This window comes from Capsella rubella, unplaced genomic scaffold (genome assembly GCF_000375325.1).
Source record: "Capsella rubella cultivar Monte Gargano unplaced genomic scaffold, Caprub1_0 scaffold_3, whole genome shotgun sequence".
NCBI lineage: Eukaryota > Viridiplantae > Streptophyta > Magnoliopsida > Brassicales > Brassicaceae > Capsella > Capsella rubella.
Window position 1 is genome coordinate 2,135,073 of NW_006238921.1, and position 16,900 is coordinate 2,151,972.

General features: G+C 36.9%; 2 protein-coding genes and 1 non-coding gene across 8 annotated transcripts; 1 reads left to right on the forward strand and 2 right to left on the reverse strand.

Annotated features, from left to right (window-relative positions):
- Positions 1-1,174: 1,174 nt before the first annotated feature.
- On the forward strand, positions 1,175-3,652 carry LOC17893680 (INO80 complex subunit B). 3 transcript variants are annotated; one of them, XM_023785861.1, is made up of 7 exons: positions 1,175-1,515; positions 1,788-2,117; positions 2,199-2,730; positions 2,812-2,912; positions 3,001-3,090; positions 3,177-3,298; positions 3,390-3,652. In XM_023785861.1, the coding sequence occupies exons 2-7, from the start codon at positions 1,824-1,826 to the stop codon at positions 3,502-3,504; spliced, it is 1,254 nt and encodes a 417-aa protein (XP_023641629.1). In that variant the 5' UTR covers positions 1,175-1,515; positions 1,788-1,823; the 3' UTR covers positions 3,505-3,652. The 3 variants fall into 3 exon arrangements, with proteins under 3 accessions (XP_023641629.1, XP_023641628.1, XP_023641627.1); XM_023785860.1 differs by having other exon boundaries at positions 1,181-1,615; positions 3,177-3,304; XM_023785859.1 differs by having other exon boundaries at positions 1,181-1,515; positions 3,177-3,304.
- A 142-nt stretch (positions 3,653-3,794) lies between these two features.
- Positions 3,795-3,866, reverse strand: TRNAH-GUG. The gene has a single exon. It is a non-coding gene; the product is annotated as a tRNA-His (tRNA).
- Positions 3,867-8,439: 4,573 nt separating this feature from the next.
- LOC17891772 (serine/threonine-protein phosphatase 4 regulatory subunit 3) lies at positions 8,440-16,285 on the reverse strand. 4 transcript variants are annotated; one of them, XM_006296903.2, is made up of 24 exons: positions 15,939-16,279; positions 15,120-15,200; positions 14,903-15,002; positions 14,729-14,813; positions 14,580-14,629; positions 14,110-14,189; positions 13,900-13,959; positions 13,466-13,565; positions 13,292-13,369; positions 12,848-12,915; positions 12,548-12,616; positions 12,389-12,466; positions 12,206-12,301; positions 11,845-11,915; positions 11,600-11,677; positions 11,412-11,505; positions 11,195-11,296; positions 10,746-10,939; positions 10,537-10,651; positions 10,108-10,239; positions 9,914-10,021; positions 9,734-9,843; positions 9,534-9,656; positions 8,440-9,434 (listed from the first exon to the last, which is right to left on the reverse strand). In XM_006296903.2, exons 1-24 carry the CDS (start codon positions 15,981-15,983, stop codon positions 8,954-8,956), a joined length of 2,598 nt encoding a protein of 865 aa, XP_006296965.1. In that variant the 5' UTR covers positions 15,984-16,279; the 3' UTR covers positions 8,440-8,953. The 4 variants fall into 4 exon arrangements, 2 of the variants coding, with proteins under 2 accessions (XP_006296965.1, XP_023641501.1); XM_023785733.1 differs by having other exon boundaries at positions 10,746-10,942; XR_002834610.1 differs by lacking the exons at positions 8,440-9,434; positions 9,534-9,656; positions 9,734-9,843; ... (1 more) ...; positions 10,108-10,239; positions 10,537-10,651 and having other exon boundaries at positions 10,842-10,939; positions 11,412-11,500; positions 15,939-16,285.
- Between the last annotated feature and the right edge of the window lie 615 nt (positions 16,286-16,900).

Here is a 16,900-nt window from a genome sequence, read left to right on the forward strand (position 1 = left end):
AATATATATATATGATAGTACTGTTGTATATTATATAATATTATATACCTGCTTAAAACAATCGATAGAAAGAAAAATATTCTGTCCGTAGCGCAAATTAATAATCTAGTAACTTTAAAACATATTATTCTTGAACTCTGAACAAACGAGAAGATATTTTATACTATTAGAAATAATCCCAGCACAATAACTTAAAAGAAAGTAACAGAATTTGATAGAAACCACAGCAGAACACTAGAAGTCAAAGTGATATATGATCAAAACACTTGTGAATCCAGCTCTGTTATCTCCGGAGATCAAAGCTATTTGCGGCAAAACCGATTTCCCTCCGCTATGCGAATCTTCCGTTAGTCCTCTGTTAACGGTGGCTCAGTGAAACCAGACACTTCCTCCGTCCTCGTTCTCGCGATTCAAGCTTCGATCAACGCCACCAAGGCGGCGTTGGCCACCGTCGAGGAAGTAGCCGCCGACGATTGCCAGGAGTTGTACGACGACGTACGCCCTTGCCAATTTGGAAGACGCGGCGTTAGCCGTTAAGTCACGTGACATTGCCACCGTTAACACTAACTTGAGCGCGGCTATGACGGACTACAGCACGTGCAACGACGGCTTCGAAGAAGCGGGAGAGCCTAACCCTTTGGCTGACGTGGGCGATAAGCTTACCAAGATGGTTAGTAACTGTCTCGCTATCTCCACGTTGCTCAAGTGAAAAATGAAACGGCGGCGTTTTTGAATCGCGACGATGTAAAGTGTTTGTTTTCTTTAAATTTGGGCCTTGGACTGGTTTTGAACGTGGTACGACGTCGTTTTCGAATATCCAAAATTCCAAAAATCATATTAAAAAGAACGTGAGAGAGCTTTATTAATTAATTAGGCTTACATGGTGTGTAACGCTTAACCAGAGATAGATCATGCATCTCTTATCTACTAATTTATTTGTATTGTCGTATGTGGATGTCAATCAAAGTGTTATAATATTATACATACAAAGATCTACCATCCCGTAAAGCAAGAGAGATCCATCTTATGTTAATTGTTATTTTTTCCGAGCCTTGAATAGACTGGGCCTCAATATTAAAGGCCCAAACCAAAAATAAAATTGTCGATCGTCATAGTCATTAACCCCGACTAAGAAACGCTGAGCGCCTCGCCGGAGATATTTAAAGGAGACGACATGGAAGTGAAGACCCGAAAAAAGAGGGGAAAAAAGAAAAAAGGAAAAAAAAAAAGAAAAAAAGAAAAAAAAAAAAAGAGAGAAGAAGAAGAAGAGAAAATCAGAAAAATGGAGGAGATAAAGATATGGGGACATCTCTTCCACATTTACCCTTCACTTAAAGCCAATCCACATATCTCTCTTTCGAGAGACTTCTTCTTCTTCTTCTTCTCCTCCTCAACTCCATTATCTAATTCTAGGGTTTTTCTCTCCTTCCGTCTTCCCGCGTCTCTTTCTGTCTCCCGCCGCCTGCTTTTCGTTTTGAGTTTATTGAAGCATTAACTGAGAAGAAGGTTTTAGAGGTATGTGGTTTAGTGTAGTATGGTTTCAGTTGTCCATATCACTCTAACTTGACTGATTTCTGAGAGAATGGTTGGTGCTTTCATTGGTTTTGTGACAATGGTAGGTTCAATTTCAAATTGCTTTGAATATAATGTTTACATATCTCACTATTGAAAAAATTGCTTCGAGTAGACCTTGGGACATGTTTTGATGAAGGTTTACTTGCAGCTGTTATATAGTTTAATTACTTGTCCGTTAACTTTGGTCACTATGTTCACGTATTCTACTGCAGTTTTTCTTGTGTATGGTTGGTTTGTCCTGAGATTTGATGATAATGGAGGCCGCTCAAGGTTCTGCTTCTACTTTAGCTGGTTTCAAAGGTAGGAGAAGGAGAAGTGCTCTGCCTCGTCGACCACGCCATATAAAAGAGAGCTTGCATAGTTTCACCTTTTTGCCACCCTCAAGCACAGCTCTTAGCAATGAACCTAACCCAAATGTTAGGAACACCAATAGTCTCTGTGGGTCTGTGACTGAGAACCCACTGAAACTGAAGCTTAAGCTTGGTGGTGTTACACGTACGATCCAAACCAACTCTGAGGCGGGTGCTTACACCGATACTTTGGTAAGACTCTTATCGGTTGAAAGCTTTGATTTTGTTCTTCATCATACATTAGTTATTGTCTGATATCCAAGAGTAATGCAGGATGACGGACAAAAGCCATTAAAAAATAAGGTAAAAGGCAATGGACTAGAGCGCAGACATGGTCAGAAAACACTGTTTTTGAAGGAGATCCATCAATCTAGAGGATATACCTCTGAGACTGTGAATGGTGCATCCATGTCCGAGAAGAGCAAACGTGGTCTTAAGAAACGCGTATTGGATCCAGAACCAGACAGTGATGATGATGATGGAGATGAGGAAATCAGATACCTCGAGAAGTTAAAGTCTAAAAGGGTCAGGGACCCTCAGGAAGGTAAAGAGAGTGAAGGAAGCAAAAGGTTACACAGCAATGGTCATGGCATGGAAGACAGAGAACAATTCTCATCTGGAAAACTTGCTGTGTCTGAAAGGAAAAAACCGAGGATGGGAATGGTTGATTCGCTCCCGGCAGGAGCAAGTGGACAAATTCCTACAACACGTACCCGTGCTCTCCAATCAGGAAAAGATCCATATTCTGTCATCGGATCTAGACCTCTTGAATTCCCTGACGGCTTACCTTGCCCCTCATCTAGAAGTGAGTTGCTCATTTTTTCCCTTTCTTAGAACAAACTGATAGCAGTAAATACTGAAATCTGTGAACCGTGAACAATTTCAGGACAAAAACAGAAGCTTTCTGATGTAGAACAACAATCCAAGAAGGCCGAAGCTGCACAGAGACGGCGAATGCAGTCTGAGAAGGCTGCCCAAGAAGCCGAGGTAAAGTCAATACATTTTTTCCGGTTACTTTATAATGCCAACACAAGCCGAATTACAATCTAATGATTCTGCTTTGTCTATTTACCAGGCTGAAGCTATCAGGAAAATTCTCGGACAAGATTCTGGAAGGAAGAAAAAAGAGGAGAAGATAAAAAAACAGCAGGAAGAACGAGCTCAGGTACTTTCAACTGCCAGATAATACATCTTATATAAACTCTCTCTCTCTCCCTCTCTCTGTTCTGACTTTATCTTTGCTCTTCACAGGAAAGAGCTGCAAGATCAAGCACACTCGCATCAAACACTATCAGATTGGTGATCGGTCCAAGCGGAACAACAATGACATTTTCTGAAGACATTGGTCTTCCAGATATCTTCAAGCCGATCACGTACGGGTAAGCAAACATTTGAGGGTAGTTAGAACCATATGTGTGGAATTGTGAGGTATTAACTGTGTGTTTTGATGGGATATGTCATCAGTTATCCTCCACCACGGGAGAAATGTGTGGGACCAAATTGCGAGAAAGAGTACAAGTACAGGGATTCAAAGACGAAGCTACCATTATGCAGTCTCGGATGTTACAAGGCCATTTAAGAGAAGATGGAACAACCACTGATTCATTGCTAATTGCTTTATAGATTTCCTATATATTTAACATGTAGTAGTTGTTTCTTAACATGAACCACCTTTGTTCAACTCTTCTTCAATGGAAATTTTGGTTGCTGAGCCCATAAGAATCGAATTGACCTTTAGTTTGAGTTTACCTGATATCCTTTTTTTTTTTTTCTAACATTGAACAAGTCCTTGGTTTTAACTTATAAGTTATATCTAATACTAACAGTAACAGGACAATAAAAACCAAATAAAATATAAAAACGAGTAAGTGTGGCTGCTGGGATTCGAGCCCAGGTCTCCACGGCCACAACGTGGAATTCTTACCACTAAACTACAGCCACATTTTTTGATTAACATAATAATACAACCTATATAAACCTGTATTAAAGATAAGAAATTTATATCGAACGAAACTTTGAGGATCGACAACCTATTTCCCCCCGAGAACTATCGCATCATATCAGAACTACACAGAACTTTGATCTCGTCCTCTATCTACCAAAATCAATAGTTATATTCCTATTTTCCCCCGAATTCATAGTTCTATTCCTATTTACCCAATTGTGTGGGTTTACTTGATTTTCGAACCAAAACCAATAGAAACCCAATTGAACCACGGTTTGAATCCAATTAATAACCCGTTTCGTATTTAACCCGACCCGACTCAGTTGAACCTTATAACGGATCAAAAATCCCCAATTTTTGAAAGTTTAGAATCCTAAAAATCAGAATTCCCAAATTCCCATTTTGTAGCTTCATGCCAAATCCCATTTTGAGGATAGTTAGACGACACCATCTTCTATTAAATTAAGCCAGCTCAAGATCTCAAAAAAGAACAAGAGGTACCAATTCTTCATTTCACATCCCAAACTTTGTTGTTGTCTATGAAGTCGTGTATGGATTCCAATCTCCAAGTTTTCATTTTCTGGGTTGTCTCTTGTTTGATTAGGCTAGAGGAGCTCTTGAAGCAATGGCTGATCCTAATCAATACGTTGAGAAGAGGAAACCAATCGCTGATCCTCAAGTATATTTCCAACATTCGTCATTTTGTGATTTTTGTTTTGTTTTGGATGTTGTTTCGAATACCAATGGTTTTTGTATGCTATTATATTTGCAGGTCACTGGTTTGATATATGGAAACAAGAACAGAATAAAAGATGAAGATCATGTATAGACACTATCGTAGTTGTCACTTACAACGAATAAAAGATGGAAATATTTTTTGTTACCCAACCATCTGTGAAGGAGTTTGGGCGCTGTGGTGTGGAACGTGCCGTATGATTCACCCCATAGTTGACCAACTGGAAGTTCAAATTCTACAAATTCAACACCGACGAGAGCCCAATCACGGGATAAGAAGCGTTCCGACCGTGATCATCTTCAAAGACGGTGAGAAGAAAGACAGTATCATTGGAGCTGTGCCTCGATAAACATTGGAGAAAACTATGAAAAGATTCTTGGTCGAGTAAACAACAACGAAATCGAGATGGATATGAGATTCTAGGCTCAGCTAGTGTTCTTAAAGAGAGAAAGGAGAAGAAATCGAAGTGGGGATTTTGAGTTTTGGGTTTCTAGGTTTAGTTTTCTAATTGGGTTGGTTTAGATTTCTAATTGGGTTGAAAAAGGTTTAATCATGTAATCGGATTCGTTCTTTGGTTAATCAAAACAATAAACCAATTTTAAACCGTATAAACCCATATATTTGGAAAATTAGATGAGAACTATGATATTTTTGGGAAAATAGGAATAGAACTATGAACTCGGGGAGAAACAGGAATAGAATTATCGACTCGGGTAGATAGAGGATGAGATCAAAGTTTTGTGTAGTTCTGATACGATGCAATAGTTTTCGGGGGGAAATAGGTCGTCGATCCAAACTTTGATGTTAACAAAAGAGAAACTCCGAGATCTTAGGACAGATGAAGGAGGACCAATCTAAAATAATTTCAGACCAACACATAAGAAACCTTTGGCTATAAAAGAAAGCTTTGTGCTTGTGAATATATATATTACCCATGTTAACGTTTTATAATGAAGAATCTATCAAATTCATAACGTTTTATGTTAGCATCAGGTTCTCAAAACGGATAATAAATTCTCAAAAGGACAATAAAGAATCTATCAAATTCATACTAACAAATATTATTTGACACAACAATAAATTAGCAATTTATGCCAATGTCGATTTATTAATAAGAATAAAAATCCGTAATTAACCCATACAATTAAGCATACCAAAGTATATAGATATTACCAAAACAACACCAACTTCAAACACTAACGCATAGCTGGCGTATGCAGGAACATGCATGGACTACTAATTGAAATGCACAAAACAACGTTTCAACACCACTGTTTATCTGTTCCATATAAACAACACACAACAAAGACAACGTTATTGATGAAATTCAATCTGCCAATGAAATAAAAATCCAACAATTAATTAATACATTTAAGTTTTCAAGCCAAAAAAAAAAAGAGACTTACAAGGACGAAGATATCAATTTTGTAGATCAAAGAATAAGCAGTCCAACTTCCAGCGTTGATGAAACTAACTACCGACAGCCAAAACGGCATGTACGTATAGTTCTTAGTCTCCGACATTTTGTTCTATATACATATTGTTTCACCCATAAAAATAAATAATTAAAAACTAATCTAAACCTACTAATTAATTCATAGTTTACTTATCCACATATATATATATATATATAATAGGAGAGAAAGAGGTGAGAGAGAGAGAGGGCTTACGTACCAAGGAAATATTAAGATAGACACAAATGTTGAAAACGTCGCAAACAACACCCACGAGTATATGCTTGTAAGGTGATCTCGCAAATATCATAAGAGTAATCACATAGAACGTTGACACAAAACCAGAAGCCCACAAAAGAGATCCAAAAACCATTTTCTTCTGCATACACATCAAGATCGACATTATATATATATATATTAAAGCATTTTTTTTTTAAAAGATGGGGACAGACAGGGGCAGCTATAATTACGTTGTCACAGTTGATCCATACGATAACCAGGTAGATAGCTTCAATAATAAAACCGAGGCCATTACTAGTGGTGACGAGAATACCATCCTTGTAAACAAAAGGGATACCATACAAAATCCACAAACTACATTTAGTCATTATCACTATCTGACGATCATGTTGATATTCCCCCACTGATAATTTCTTCTTGTATATTTGTATGAACTTTGGCCTGTAAACATAGGGATGAATGAAAAATGCTTTAACTCTTAACTGCATGCAATTTATAATCTTTGTTTTTTTTTTGTTTTTTTTGTAAGAAACCAAGTACACGATACTTACCTTAACCTGAAAACCATAATTCAAATGATATTATAAATCTGAGAAATAATACAACAATATTCCTAGCTAGAAACCACTAAATTAAAAGCAATACATATATATTATTATATAAACCCTTGCTCGCCAATATACAGACTATGATGGTGACAAATTACTAGAGAAGACAATAAATTCAAAAAACTTTTGTAATATATATAGTAGATATATTTAAAACAAACATATAACAAACAAAAAAAAAAAAACAACTGCGGAGAGCAAGAGAAAGAGAATTACATGCACGAGAGGGAGACCACAGTGGCTAAAACATTCCCTGCATCAAGAGCAGGAGAAGAAAAAAATCAGTAAAATATATAGAAAAGGTGGTAAATTAAATCAGTGAATCCCTTTCACTTTATTTATATAATTTACATAGGTAAAACGAGCCGACCGATATAAATTAGGATGAACATCGATCATAACGAGACAGATTTAGTTCCGTGATCACTACCATGCACAAACTACAGTGACGATGTATGGAATCAGTACCATATAATACACACGGATATATAGATATATGCACAAATATTAACATATCGATTGCACATTTGCACGTAAAAGAGAGATGCAGATCATCTTACCAATAACTCCGATGATTATACGAATATCCTTGGCGATAATAATCATTGTGAAATCGACGAAGCAAACGAAGACAAGCAAAAGAATGGCTAATATAGCTGTTGGTGTGCTTTGTGTGTGTAAGTAATAAGGAGGGAGGAGATAATAATATTTAGTGAATTGAGTCATTTTATTTCTCTGGATTTGTTTTTATTCGGCATATCTTTCTGTTTGAAGTTATTTAAAATATTTCAATACTTGGTGAATTTTGTTAATTGTATGCTAATGGAGGACACCAAGGTGTTTCTTTTTTTCTTTTTGCGTTGAAAGAAGGAGTCAAATATCTCTCTGGATTAATTTTCAAGTTTGATATTTCTATGGTGTATTTGTAAATCCAATTTTGATTTGTTTGTTTCCATCTTTTGCTCACAAGTTATCAATCCCCGCTCCTTGTTACTAGGTAGGTTCGGTACACGTCATGCGGGATGTGTGATTATGCAAATATTTAATAAGTTTGTAATTTCAAATATTTTAGATATGCTAGAATTTGTTGTTCTTGTTTGTTTTTTTTTTTTTGGTTTCCTTTTGTTCGTTCTAAAACTGAGCTAGATTCAGAAACTTTCGGTTCTGAAGACGAGAAAGTAGAAACTGGATAAATTGAAAATATTATTAGGCCTGAATATTAAGGCCCATTCAATTGTCAATGATCGTCTTAAATTATTAGCCCCCACAAAGAAGGCATATGGACATACAAGGATTGGACACGTTGGTGATCCCTTTACCCACGAGTGTTGTTGTATCCTCTCTTACAAAGTTACAATACTCGTAACGCTTACGGCTTACCCATGGAAAAACAAGATTATACAAAATCTTTGGTACTCGCCTTCTTGATTAAGCTTCTTTTAATTGTTAAAATACACAGTTGGGTAGAAGGACTTAGATCATGTTAAGAACGTTGCAAGTGGCTGACTTAAGTATAGTAGCTCTGTAGGAGGATTCTAAAGAACCTCTTGATGATATAAAACAAAATCCAAAAACTGAATACAAAATATATCAAAATCATATATCTCATGTGTAACATCTAACTGTTAAAAAAGAAAGAAAAATATAACACACTTTGGCTGCTCTACCCTATCACAACGACCAGAGACGAATTTCCAGAAAAACAAAGAGATTTAAATAAGGAAACCATTAGGAACTTGAATTAAGAAGAGTTAGTTGCTGATAGACCATGTCTTGTACAATAGGCAATTGACACCAGACCAGAGACTGCTAAGTTTTTCCAAAGATTGAATATTTTTTATAAAAAAAACGGCTGCAAACATTACGGACGAAGAACCTGTTACCTCTCAAATGGCGTTCACTATACATTTCTTCCTCCGGTGGTTGGCCGAAGCTTTCTTTTGCGGTTTTCATGTCTCCTTCTCAGTCTTAACCCTGAAGGTTTTATTTTCACCCATGAGAGTGCATCCCAAGCCCCAACTATTAGAGTCCAGAGTATTAAAATCTCAGGATCCATTTACAGCCATTTCAGGTGATGATTTTGGAGCTACTACAAGAGATTCTTCCCCATTTAGCTTCCCATTATCTGATGTCCCATGTTCTGCACTCGACACTCCATCATCCTTATGATTTTCATCATCTGAACTGCTGCTATTGTTCTCTTCACTACTTCTCGAATCCTCAGCTCCCTTAGCTACTATGGACCGGGCTGCAGATCCAGTGGTGCCTGGATTTTTCTTACCCGTAAGAACTGCATGGCTCAGCGTCGAACATAGCACAGCAAATACATTTTCCCTTTTTGAACTTTTACCCAACCGCGGTTTCTTGGACGGCTCTTGTTCTTTTTCTACACAATCGGATTTGCGTTTCAGACTAAGAAGCTCGCCTTCCTCATCCTCAGAGACTTCTGGCTGTTTCCGTGGAGGAGGTTTATAGTCTTCATCATCTTCATCGTCTTCATAATCGACCAAGCCTCCAGACCTCGGACTAAAGAGTTAACAGCAGCAACAAGCAATAAATCCATTAAACACTAGATCTTGCATATATATAAAGGTTTCATGAATGTCTTTTTAGAAACTACTATACCTTGAAGAAGTAGGGCTTACAGCCACTCCATTGGAAAGGTGAGGCTTAGGTTGCTCTTTCTCTGTATTAGAAGTAGGTTTTTCCTTCTGTGTATTAGAAGCAGAGGCTGAATCTTCTTCATCGCTGTCAATATCAAAATGTGTGAAGGAAATGTGAAGAGGAAGAAATAAATAATCATGTTTTAACACCCAGGGGCAAACCTGTCTTCATTGAAATAATCTTCCTCCTCTTTTTCCAAGGCACGCTCGTCAACTCGTCTTCTTGGATCCACCGCATCAGCAGTGCTTTTCGGTCCGGCACTTTCTAAACACTGAGGACATATTGTTACACAACTATAGACAATTGTGTCCTAAGTACGAATGAAGACCTAGAAACGGTACCTGTTCATACTTGACCTTGAAAGCCTGAATGGAGGTCAAGCACTGAAATGGGGCCAACTGGTCCCAGAATGTATCGACTATGTATTTGAGCAACAAAGTTGCATTTCCCTACATACAAAATAAAAAAAAAATAAACATTTAACATCCCGGACTACAATATAAGTTAAAGGGGAAAAAGATAGAAAAAGAAAAACCTTGCGTATATGCTCAAGCAGATCCAAGACTGCAGAGTTCAGCAGATTGTACCGGTTTCCATTTGCAATAAAGACATCTATGATCGGTTTCAGCATGTTGTTTTTAACAACATAATTCTGGACATACTCATCCTGAAATAGAAATTGATTTCAGTAATTACACAGCATTTCTAGAAACTCCCTGATGAGCTAATTTGTGACCATGACAGAGAATCAAGGGTCACTTGTCACAAGCTATTTAATCCATTACACAAAGCCTACGCTATGATACCTACCACTTGCAAGTAAAGTGCAAGTATGATAGGTTTATCTAACTATTTCAGCAAAAACATGTACACCAATATGCCTCAATTTTCAGCTACAGGAAGCCTTCAGAAACTATTTCAGGTAACCAATATATATTGTCTCAGGTTCAAACAATCAACTCACATGGACTGATAGGAGAGTACGGACAAATCGTACTGCAGCAACCACTAGGTATTTTTCCTTTCTCCGTGTGAGATGCAAAACTTTTTCAGTCACAGTGTTTTGGAGAAAACTGCATCTGTAGACGAAAAGAAATTGCACAGCAGATATAAATTGAATGGCACTATGAGAATGCAATATAGAATCACCAAAATAAGGATCATAATGATTACTTTGTTCTGGATGCATCTTGCATGATGCAAAAGCACAACAATTCACATATGTTCAATAGGACTTCAGGTTTTGTGAAAATCCGTCTCGCTGCACCTTCAGATGTGTTGCCTGACTTCTCAGGACATGAGGCAGTAATGACATCCACTAACTCTGGTAGGTGCTTCTCGTAAAATATATCCATGATATTCGCTCTCTGCTAAAAGTAATGCAATAGAAATCAGTATGTCAATCTACCAGATGAGACGAGTGAATAAGATAAGCAGGGCTTAAATATTCTAGCAGATATCTTGATGATCATGAAATAGAAAGTAAGGGTAACGCCAACAATTTAAAACTAAAACTCTTTATAGTCTTCTGCTTATTCACTGAAATGCAAGCATAACCAAGGGGAGAATACCACCCCTACCAAGTATCAGAAATTGGGTATTGAAAGGACATAAGGAAGCACCTGAGCTCCACCAGACAATGCATTTGCATCCAGTAAGGTTCGGATAATTTCTAGAAATTGGCAATGCATCCTATCACCAAAGTCTTCCATCATTCCCTTGACCTATTACCCAAACAAGAGTGCCAATTATTGTTCCAATTTTATAAAGAAAGAAAACAGGAACAACCCTCCAACTGAAGAAATAACCCAAAGGCTAACAAAAATTACAGAAAATTACCAGGAGACCAAGGAGGGGGTTTCCGTCTGTCCGAACAACATAAGAACGTAAAAGGTTGGGGTCTTGAGTCAAGAAAAGCATCAGGATATCTGTACTGCAACCACAACAATTCTTAAAGGCATAAGAAAATAGAAACAGAGTGACCACAAAGAGCCCTTATGTCTAATTAGTCAGTAAAAGTTGTATACCCAGTCAATACAAGTTTTTTGTCCGGAATCTGCAGGACTTCTTCTATGACATGAAAAATTCCTTCAGTAATAAGGTCCCTGAAAAATCATTGAAATGACCAAGAAAGCCAATTGATAAACAGATTGTTAAAGACAATTCTCTAAACGAAGAAAGAGCAGTAACAGTAATATAATAGGAGCTACAAATGTTCTGAAGTCAGCAACTGTTCAACACCGATTGCATTTAGTTTATGGTAAGTACATACCTAAATAGTCGCAGCTGCTGCACCACCTGGAGGCTCTTGCTTAAACTACAAAATTCGTGCAAGAAATATACCTATTTAAAGAGAATGAAACACGTTAGTCTGACTAACTCAACTGAACAGACATATTTTACTAAAGGAGACCTATTGTTTCCATCTGTTGTCCCATGTAGATCATCTCAAACATCATGGCTAGAGAAGGGGGATCCCAATAAAATCTCTTACCCAAAACACTTCAACTAAAATAAACTTTATATTTTGTTCAAAAAACTATAAAAAAAGAACTTAATAAATGTCATTAACGAATACAAAACCATTAAGGCTTAAAACAAATTATCAAATGCCTCTTGAGGCTGGGAAATACCAAATTTTTCTTGGATTCCATAGATAAAGAAGGTGACCTCAACCTCGCAAATAACTCTTGAATAAAAGTACTATCATCCTTCAGCAATGAAACAACCTAAAGAAGAGACACATTAGTAACAGACGGAATATGGATTACAAACTTTTAGTGACATATCTGTTAGCATTTATATGGACAACTTACAATGGCATTGTTTGCATGGATTACTGAATTCAAGTTTGCAACTATAGCATCATCTAGTACTCTAGCCAGAACAACATCCTGCAAAAGGTGACAGAAGGTGAGAAACCTAAAACCACCGAAAACGGACGTAAATGTTTTTATTAAATTATGGGATCCAACCTTCAAGTAACCAATTCTGTACGTTTGGTGTATCTTTGACAGGACTAACGGATCCTTGATTGGTATAGCCTGCAAATATAAAGGGATATACTAAAGAATTCCAAAAAAAAAATCCAAAAGTCCTTATTATTCTATATTGATTTCAACTCTAAAAGCCTAAGGGAGCTAATCCCAAAACTATGTTCTTTCTTACAAAAAAAAGAAAGAAAGTGTCTCCAATATCTGATATTTCTAGCAAGGATATTCTGTTTTTGTGAAAGGAAAATGTCTCAAATATTCCTTAAGTACAGTTTGAGTTACCTCCTTAAAGACAACATGCTCTTTCAGAAAATTCCGGTGATGCTGGGAGTGAGGAACTCCGGGGTCATCTGTATGGAGAGCAAAATGCAGCGTCGTTTATTTCTTCGTATTGGGCAACAGCCAAAATAAGAAAAAAGCATCAAACTGGCTATCATAAATGGAAACCCTTAAGAAACATAGCTATATGACCCAGGAAAGTACTATCCGCCTAATAATCAAAGAAACCTAAGGTTTTGGTGTCCATCTGACTTAGGAAATGAAACCACAATTACAATCCTTGGCATTTTTTGAGTAAGAAAGTCCCAATATGAGTCGCAACATAATCCAATTAATGTCTAAGAGACTCATACAATAGATATCAAACCGCAATATTCTGAAGAAATACCTGTCTTTATTTTTACAATATATAAATCATCTAACTTCGACCAGTGGCATCAAACTTACATTCAAGGCATCCGATAATGTCCATAATCAGTTCATCTCCAAATATTTTCTCCAAGATCTGAGAACTATTCAGCAAAACTGCATATAAAAGATATAAGAAAGGAATCACAAGATAATTTTATGATATGTGGATGTAGTAAGAAAAGAGATAATTATCTGTTTGTGAATACTAACTGATTCCCTTGACAATGTTAAATATCATGTGAAGGCCATCAACATTTTCCAAGTCCTCGCATATTTTAAACACACCCATCAGATTCCGGAAGAAATCATGCTGCACCAATGAAGATAGCTTAATGAGGTTTCCAGAATCTACTTCGTAAGACATAATATACTATAATAATAACAGTATATAATGTTACTAGGTGACAATGAAATCACAAACTTTGATAACCTTCAAGATGAAAGTAAGAGATAAAAGGGCTCAAAATTGATCAATAAAAATGATTTAGCTACAGTTTGTTTGTAAACATGAAATAAAACTAACTCTATGACAGCAACATAGAAAAACCTTTACATGGTATAAGACTATAAGAATTCCGAGAGAGCGCAATCAAAGATTTCACACTAAATTGAACTGGAATGGACAAGAATACTCAACAACTTACATCCTTCAAAATAAGTTCAGTAAGCCGCATCTGATCTGTAATGCCACTCTCTGTAACGATCTGCAAGGAAGATAGAAAGATATTAAAAGTGGTAAATGATAGGAAGATATTTTTGCACTTTTCACCACACATGAGACAGGTGACAAAGTGGTAAACGATCTAAAAGAAATACAACATCCCTAAAGCACACGGTCAGTAGAATCTTACAACCTTCAGTATTAGGGGAAGAGTAGTAAGCTCTACAGCAGGAAGCTCCCTCAACTCACTATTCAGGCTGTGAAATGTTTCGCCTGTTCAATAACAGATGATATAATAATCAGTTGAATAGTAAAATAGACATGTAAAAATTTGGGTCAGATTAGGATACTGTTGAATCGTTTAAGCATATTAGATATGAAAAATTATTATGGTTAGTAAGACAAGCTACAATCCCCATGCAACTGCTAACAAATCTTTACTATAAAATATTCTGATATACAAATGCCCACAGATCAACAAACCTAGCTAAAGCCCTTGCATTAGTACGATAAAAAAACGGAAGACACACTCCAAAATCCATTTACGTAACACAACAAAATATATAGAATAAGCATTTATTATTAATAATAGATAAAATAGGCAAATTACAAGTAACAAGGATATTCTAAAGTGATATAAATTCTCCAGAAGAAAAATCTTACTGTTCAAAGAGCTGAAATGCAAATTTCGTTGCATAGTGCATATTTGATCCCTGAAAAATAGAAACACCAAATTTGCAGACAAGAGTATTGTTATATGTAAAAATGAGGGTAAGAAGAAGAAGAGAATAGGAAATACTTTCTTAACTCACCACACATAAGAGCATCCCGCAGTCTCTTGAAAGCTTAAAGCCAGTTCTGTTGAGCGCTCCGGGTCTCTCCATGAGATTATAGTGTCTGTACATTGAAACAGATACCACTTATCCAAGAATATTCAAAACCCTAGAGATATTACTGCAAATCAAACCATGACACACAAAGGCTACCTTCTTGCTTCCTGTAAATGTCCTCAGGGTTGATGGGATGCACAAGTAACGTCTCGTTATCTTCTTCATCAATTACACATAGACTAAGTTCTTCTGATCGCTGCATCATATAGCACTTCCATTTAGCTACGAATTCCTATAAGTTTATTACGTAACAGGTGCTGCAGAATAACAGCAGCAAGTGGAATTCAGGAAGTAAATTAGAATCACAACAGACCTCCACATAGTCGATGCTTACATGCCCAGTTCCTCGATCATCCCATTTACCATCTTCATTCAAATGATAGACCTTCACTCTCTGAACAACGAATACAAAAGTGAGAAGGCTGTTCCCAATTCGCAGAAAACAAACCTTTCCTCTTAATTCAACAACGGTTATCAAACAACTGCAACTTTCTAGTGTTTTTTTCTTCGCATCAACAATCAAGATCCGTTTTATCTCACAAAGTAAGGTACAGCACATGGAGGGATAGCTACTCCAAATTATCAGGTACGTTACACTGTCCTAAAGAGGATCAACCCCCAGAAACTAGTACACCACATAACAGGGTGAATATAAACCACCGGAAAGTAATAAAAATAACAGCAACAGAACGGTAGAAACTAGTCAAATGAAAAATCTTATCTCCTGTGTGCTCTAAAAGCGAAGATACCTATTGAATTGGACAGTAATTTGCTGGGGTAACCATGAATTTTTTCAATAAACATTACAGCTAATCACGGAGGAACTTGACATAAACAAACAAGCAAACGAGGGCAAGTAAAATTCTACTAATCTAGCCAACCCCAGCTCGACAAAAGGAACCATAGAAACGAGTCAAAATTATAAATCTCATCTTGAGTGTGCTCTAAAAACCAAGATACCTATTGAATTGGACAGTAATTTGCTAATTTCATCAATAAATAACACAGCTCCGAAGCAGGAGAGTGTATTAATATTGATACATAAGCTAATTCTACTAATCAAGACAAACCCAGCTGGAACCAAGTAGTGAGCCAAAAAAAAAAGTAAGAAAAGCGAGAGGTCGAGACACACCTGCATCGAATTGGTATTAGATTGCGACTTTTCCGGGGCGCCCATCACTGATTTACCCACCTCCAACACCAAATCGAGCCGAGAAAGTGTAAATAATGACCGACGGAAGTAAAGTTAGGGTTTTGGAGCAACGAGAAAGGATACGAATTAGACGCCGTAGATATAGGCGGGAGATTCACTTCTCCAAGGGGACGAAATCAAACCCAAAAAAAAACCCTAATTACCATACGAAGCATCAAAAAAACATTGACATTCTCTCTCTCTCTAGCTTTTTATTTTCTTCTGCGAGAAAGCTTTCCCCAACCTTCGAAACGCGAAAGAAGAGAGAAGAAAGGGAAAAAAAAAAAAAACTAAAGCAGCTCAAAAAATAATATAATTTTTCATACGTTATGATCCAATTCCATGTATACCCTTGTTAGCCATCTGTATTCACTAAAAAGTCATCGAGCGTTCCCCACGCGCGACCTTTGCGCGAGTTGGCTCGTTCTCTTTAAAAATGACAGTCTGTGACGTAAGAGCAATGACAAACCCAACTGTTTTGTCTGTGTAAAAGCACGATAAATCCAATCAAAACATGCCGCGTGGACTTTGAAAGTTATGGCTGTGAGCTTAGCGAAGCTTAGAAATGCATAGGCTTATGTGGTCAAAGAAATAACCACGTGGCTTTACATTGTTGGTAGATCTATCCGAAGTTGCAACTAAAAGGCCGAGACAAGGAATCGAACCGCGACACGAGCTTTGTATATTTTCTTCGTGTGGCGGTTTTAAACAAGGGTTCTTTCGTCATCACCGCTTTATTAATTTGTTTTCACCATATCCCATTAACCACAACAAATCATTTAGTTTGTTCCCAAATTGCCAAATTGTGTTCAAAAGTATTTTAAAACCCAATATGTGACCATGGTTGGCGTCTACACAAATTTCCAGTCAAAGTAGTAAATAATGATTTAGGAAGTATTAGC